At 33.2% G+C, this 6713-nt stretch overlaps 1 protein-coding gene across 1 annotated transcript in view; it reads right to left on the bottom strand.

Moving 5' to 3' along the window:
* Positions 1-4530, bottom strand: part of LOC106476127 (AF4/FMR2 family member 1-like) — a gene marked incomplete at both ends in the record, with an annotated part of 16927 nt that extends 12397 nt beyond the window's left edge. The window contains one exon of the mRNA XM_013936798.1: positions 4398-4530. Within this exon, the coding sequence (XP_013792252.1) occupies positions 4398-4530 (133 nt within the window). The remainder of the gene's footprint in view (positions 1-4397) is intronic.
* Positions 4531-6713: the final 2183 nt, after the last annotated feature.

Genomic DNA, 6713 nt, shown 5'->3' with positions numbered 1-6713 from the left:
AAGTCTTCCACCTTTCATCTTCAGTTATTATTACTGAACTTCCTGTAATTTTATTTGTGTACTTCTTAGCTGTTTATAGTTTTAGACACCTGAACATGAAGTCTTCCACCTTTCATCTTCAGTTATTATTACTGAACTTCCTGTAATTTTATTCGTGTACTTCTTAGCTGTTTATAGAGTTTTAGGAAACCTGAACATGAAGATTGCTTCATCTGTTACAAAAATACTGTATACACTTTTCCAGAATTGTTATTGCAATAGGACCAAAATTTGTAATAAAAATTTTCAACTGTTGATTTTCTTACTATTCTTGACAATTCATTTTTGTTTCACGCATTAAGTGTTTACAACAAGGTTGGAGCCATAATCATTGTACTCATAATTATGCAGTAAAGCACTCTGTAACTAATTTTATTTATTAAACAAATGTGTATTTAGCTAAAGTAATAACCTAGTATTTTGGATATTTTACAAGTAGCCTAAATTTAAGTTAAACAACAAAAATCATGAAGATGGTTGAAAACATAAAACATTTTATTTACAAGGTTCGAACGTTTCGGAATAACTTATTCCATCTTCAGAGAAATCTGAAAATTGTGTTACAAAGATGGTTATTACTAAAATTATAATATAGTAACAATCATTAGTTTAGTTAGTTATTAAGAAAAACGGTAAACGGGCGGATGAAACAATGTTTATATATATATATATATATATATTACACAACAGATGAGTTAAGTGTGAACATTTAGAATAGTATTAGATCTAAAGGGCTTTGTGAGTCGTTAAGGGTCGGGCAGTCTTTAGCTATGAGTAGACTTTCTTTAATGTAGAGGTCAAAGTCTGAAGATCTTATGATGATGATAGAGAAATCGTTAAATGAAATATTGTGACCTGTGGTTTCAGAATGTCAGTGAATGGATGAGTGGCTGGGTTTAAGTAGTGGAGGGTTGGTTCTGTTAGATACTCCTAAATGTTCACAGACTAGTATTTAAGTGTTTCGTTTTGCCAGTGTACGTGACCTTACAGTCACTACACATATTTATACACGAGCCATGAATGTAGAACTTTAGGTATTTGATCTTTGTACTGAAATAAGTGTTTAATGTGGAGGCTAGGTCTGTATATTATTCTAAGCTGAATTTGAGGGTAGAAGTTTTTTATTAGGGAAGAGAGTTGTTTTTTTAATAGGTATGGATTGCAAACCCATAAAAGGAAGGGAGACAATGAGGGAAAGTTTGGGGATGGTGTGTACATTGGCTGGTGGTTAGATTTTGTTGTTTAGGAAATTTCATGCAATCTTCATTAGAAAATCAATCGGATAGCCATTATTTAACATGTGTTTATGTAGAAGGGTAATTTCTTCATGGAAAATAAAATAATTAGAACAAAGATTAAAATTTCTGTTCAACAATGATATAACCAGATTACGTTTGAAGAAGTGGGGAATAAAACTATTGAAATTGGTGTAGAGGCCAGTAAAAGTTCTTTTACGATAAACAGAGGTAGAAAAGTGTTTACCTTCTTTGGTAATCCTGACGTCTAGGAAAATGTAAAGAATCATTTTCCTCGAGTTTGATTGTGAACTTGTTATTGGTGTGTTGGTAATTAAGGTAAGAAAGGAACTGAGAAACGTGACTCGATTGTCGAAACAACAAGTGTCATCAATATAATGTTTGTAAATTCACGTGGGATCCCATGGTGATTCCATCTACCTGGTCGTAAATGACACCATTAAAGAGAAAATGATTTAACTTTGTCGAGAGGACAAGAAGTTCCAATAATTGTTTACAGGTGAAACCAAGATACTGTTCATTGTCAGTGAGAAAGAGAAGGCCCACGATAAAATTTAAAGTTTCATCAAGAAGGACATTTTTATATAGAGATTCAATATTAAAACTGGCCATTACATAGTGATCAGCAGAGGGAATTTTTGAGATTGCAGAAGCAAATGTAAAAGAGTCAATAATCGTAAATTCGTTCAAGGTGAGGGGTTTAAGGACAGGAACGATAAATTTAGATAGGTTGTAATTGTAAGAGCCTACAGCTGAGAGAATAGGGTGGAGACGGTATCCAGTTTTTGTGTACTTTGCATAGACCATAAAGAACATCGGGTTTGGAGCCACATGGGACAATTTGTTGAAAAGTAGTTTCAAAGATAATATTTTGACTTCTGAGGGACTTGAGGAAACGTAGGATCTTATCTTCACTCTTAAAAGTTAGAGATAACAAATCTGTATTTAGTCACTCCACTGAGCTGGTGGTTTATTTTATCAATATAGTCTGCTTTTTTCATAATGACATATTGCCTTTGTCTGGTTTAGTAACAATAATGTCTGTTTTTAGAAAGAGTTTTAAGGGCTTGTAGTTCAGCATCGTTTAATGGAGAGGTAGGATGATAGAAATGATATCTATGGAACCTTGTAAATAAAATGTTTTATGTTTTATCAACCATCTTCATCATTAAACTTGTTTCCCCATCATGAATCCACTGTTAAATAAAAAATCAGAATAATGTTAATTTATTACATAAAATAAAACCTGATAATTATAACTTTACCTTACAAAGTTTGAAAACCTTGATGGAATGAAAGAGAAGATAACTAGAAAATTTGTTTTGTTTGCTACTAAGGCTATCTGTCACCCTTGCTAATTATAATATCCCCATGGCCAATAGAGTGTGCTTGTCCAACAATGGGTTTCTATCCCATGACTTTTCAACATATTCATTTGGGGCTTTTTTGTAAGAGAATGTTTGGAGTATTTTTTACATTACATGAAATAAAAAAAAATACTTGTAACTTGAACCAATACATCTTGTTACATCTTAGCAATGTAGTGCTGTTAATATTTTTCCATACTTCCTGCATATATAATGCAGAATTCTGTGTAAATGTGACCTGCAGCCCTCTGTCACTGCTTGTATTTACGAGTAAATTTAAGGTATTTTTACAACAGCACTCAAAAAATTACATACAGCTTCCTAAGCCACTGCCAAGCAGCAATCATAACCTCAACCACCAGCATTGAGGAGCAAAGAACACACGAGTGTGCACTTGACTGACAACGTGTTGAGCCGATTCAAAAGCATGAATAGTGTACCAAATAAAGTTAAGTCATATCTAAGATATTTGTGAGAGCCATGGGCTTAAAAATGGGGAATGCAACAAGAAAATAAATATTCAATTAAAAAAATCCATGACTCTACAATATAATGTAAACTTTCCATGATATTTCAGGACTGGATTTTTTTAAAGTTTTCCAAGACTTTCCATGTTTTTAAGCACCTGTTGAACTCTGTATCCATACTAAACATTGTATGTGACCCTCTACTATTTAACTTTCCCACCTTTTTGAATACAACTTTGCCCGTACTCATCCATCCATCCACTGATTATCAGACAACACTTCAGCTGAGCCAAATACCCAGTTATCCTTCTTTTCCCACCCCTCATCCAGCGATGATGACAGTTCACCCTATGTCAATACCTATCACAAACATCGTTCTAAAGATCTATACTCCAGGATGGATTTTATAAAACATTAACCCATCAATTATTAAATTTTCAAATCAGTAGAGCATCATAGGGCACTATCTGGCATTATTGTCACTAGCTAGTGAAAGCGGGTTTTCTCAGGGCTCTCCTGTCTCTCCCACCAACACACACACACCTACACATCCCCCACCACCCTGATGGACCATAAGTTCCATATCAGCCATTTCTTGTTTGTTTTTTTTGTGTGCTCATATTAGGTCTTGTTCTGGTCTTCCTCGGTTCTCTCGCCACCTTTTGCTTACTGCCAACTCAAACCTCCATGGTAAATATTATTATTATTATATATATTAGGTCTTATTCTGGTCTTCCTCAGTTCTCTCACCACCTTTTGCTTGCTACCAGCTCAAACCTCCATGGTAAATATTATTATTATTATATATTAAGTCTTGTTCTGGTCTTCCTCGGTTCTCTCGCCACCTTTTGCTTGCTACCAGCTCAAACCTCCATGGTAAATATTATTATTATTATTATATATATTAAGTCTTGTTCTGGTTTTCCTTTGTTCTCTCGCCACCTTTTGCTTGCTACCAGCTCAAACCTCCATGGTAAATATTATTATTATTATTATTATATATATTAGGTCTTATTCTGGTCTTCCTCAGTTCTCTCACCACCTTTTGCTTGCTACCAACTTAAACCTCCATGGTAAATATTATTATTATATATATTAGGTCTTGTTCTGATCTTCCTTGGTTCTCTCGCCACCTTTTGCTTGTTGCCAACTCAAACCTCCATGGTAATCATTATTATCATTATTAGGTATATATATATAATAATAATAGTGTAATCTATACATTTGTGAGTTACAAGATATATCTGTAATAAAATTTGTGTACACACCTTAACAGGAGCTCCAAAAATTGGTTGAGAAAAAGTTTCTTTTGCCAACATGTTCTGTTCCACCAGCTGAGCTCGTTCTCGACGTTGTTTTTCCCGTAGAATATCCCTGTCCACACTGGAAGAAAAATAACCACTGTATGATTGGATATTTTAATTTGATAGCTACGTACTTTTCATCTAAATATATTACCTACACTCAGACTGTATCATAGTGACAAAAACGGCCTACCTTGTGATCTTCAAAACTTAGAAAGACCTCTATTACTCCTAATAGTAATGTAATATAACAAGTTAGTACAATGATAATGTTTTATGTTACACAAAGCTACAACTTGACACTGTGTCCAATGGAATGAAACTAAAGTTACTGTCAGGTTTTATTTTATCACAGCTTAACACTGTATCTAATGATACTCAGGTTTTATTTTATCACAACTTGACACTGTGTCCAATGGAATGAAACTAAAGTTAATGTCAGTTTTACTTTATCACAGCTTAACACTGTATCTAATGATACTCAGGTTTTATTTTATCACAACTTGACACTGTGTCCAATGGAATGAAACTAAAGTTACTGTCAGGTTTTACTTTATCACAGCTTAACACTGTATCTAATGATACTCAGGTTTTATTTTATCATAGCTTAACACTGTATCTAATGATACTCAGGTTTTATTTTATCACAACTTGGCACTGTGCCCAATGGAATGAAACTAAAGTTAATGTCAGTTTTACTTTATCACAGCTTAACACTGTATCTAATGATACAAAATTAAAGTTAGTGTCAGGTTTACTTTATCACAACTCATCTAGGTTGGGGTAATTAGTTGAATTTGTTGATCAATTAATCCTCAGGTTCATTAATTCACTACACTCAAGTTATCAATTATTTCTGCAAAAGACTAATCTGGAGTTTATTACCAATACTAATGATAATATGGGCCTATGGCCCAAATTTTCACAGATCCTATAATGCAAGTTTAATGCTTGAACTACTATTTTGTACTTTTTTCAGTTTAATGCTTGAACTACTATTTTGTACTTTTTTCAGTTTAATGATCATTGACTCTATAATGGAAGTTTAATACCTTTAACCAAGTTACAAATGGTAATTAATAGGCCTAATCATTTACATGCTCCCCATAAAAGTGTTTCCACAAAATACCTAGGATTTGTAACAAGTTTTAAAAAAAAGTTTTACCTTTGTGCAAACCTAGGGGCTGAAATGATTTGTTTGGTACCACTCAGATGTTTGTGCAACCAGTAGTTTAAGAGAAATTACATAATGGACACAAACACACAGACAGTGGATTTTATTATACGGATGGTAATGTTGTTATCATTACACTTGTATGTAATATAGCAACCACAGAAATAGACAATTAATGATATAATGATGGCAATGTCATAACTTGGATTCAACCAAACACCTAGAGAACCAGTGTCTAATTACTGACATAATTATGACAGTGTCATAACTGTAAGTTGGATTCATCTACAGAACTGGTGTCTAAATGTAACTTCAATTTAATCAAACACCTACAGATATAGAGACTATTACTGATATAATGATGGCAATGTTATAACTAACTTGGATTCAACCAAACACTTAAAGAACTGGTGTCTAATTACTGGTATAATGATGACAGTGTCCTAGCTGTAACTTGGATTCAACCAAACACCTACAGAACTGGTGTCTAATTACTGGTATCATGATGACAGTGTCCTAGCTGTAACTTGGATTCAACCAAACACCTACAGAACTGGTGTCTAATTACTGGTATAATGATGACAGTGTCCTAGCTGTAACTTGGATTCAACCAAACACATAAAGAACTGGTGTCTAATTACTGGTATCATGATGACAATGTCATAACTGTAACTTGGATTCAGATATTTTACTTTAAGGAACTTATAATGTTAAGTAAATCATCATGTGTTCAAGCATAATTTTGTAAGAAATGCAGTCCATTCAATTTTTCTTAACTTTATAAATTTCAAATGTCCTTAAAATAAATCCCTCGAGAAGTTTTTCTAGAATAATGGAGAGGAGAAAGTACTAATTTTAAAGCTAGAGTATAGCACCATAACGTGTTTTCACTTTATTTCGTTACAAATGATGGAATGTTCAGTCCTGTTACTAATTTTAAACGTGGAGTAAAGAATCATAACATGGCTACACTTTACTCTTGTTACAAATGATGGAATGTTCAGTCCAGTTACTAATTTTAAATGTAGAGTATAGCATCATAACATGTCTACACTTTACTTTCATTACAAATGACTGAATGTTCAGTCCAGTTACTAATTTTAAAT

This window comes from Limulus polyphemus, unplaced genomic scaffold (genome assembly GCF_000517525.1).
Source record: "Limulus polyphemus unplaced genomic scaffold, Limulus_polyphemus-2.1.2 Scaffold9870, whole genome shotgun sequence".
NCBI lineage: Eukaryota > Metazoa > Arthropoda > Merostomata > Xiphosura > Limulidae > Limulus > Limulus polyphemus.
The sequence above is the reverse complement of the archived record's forward strand: the minus strand, read 5'-3'. Positions and strand labels throughout refer to the sequence as shown.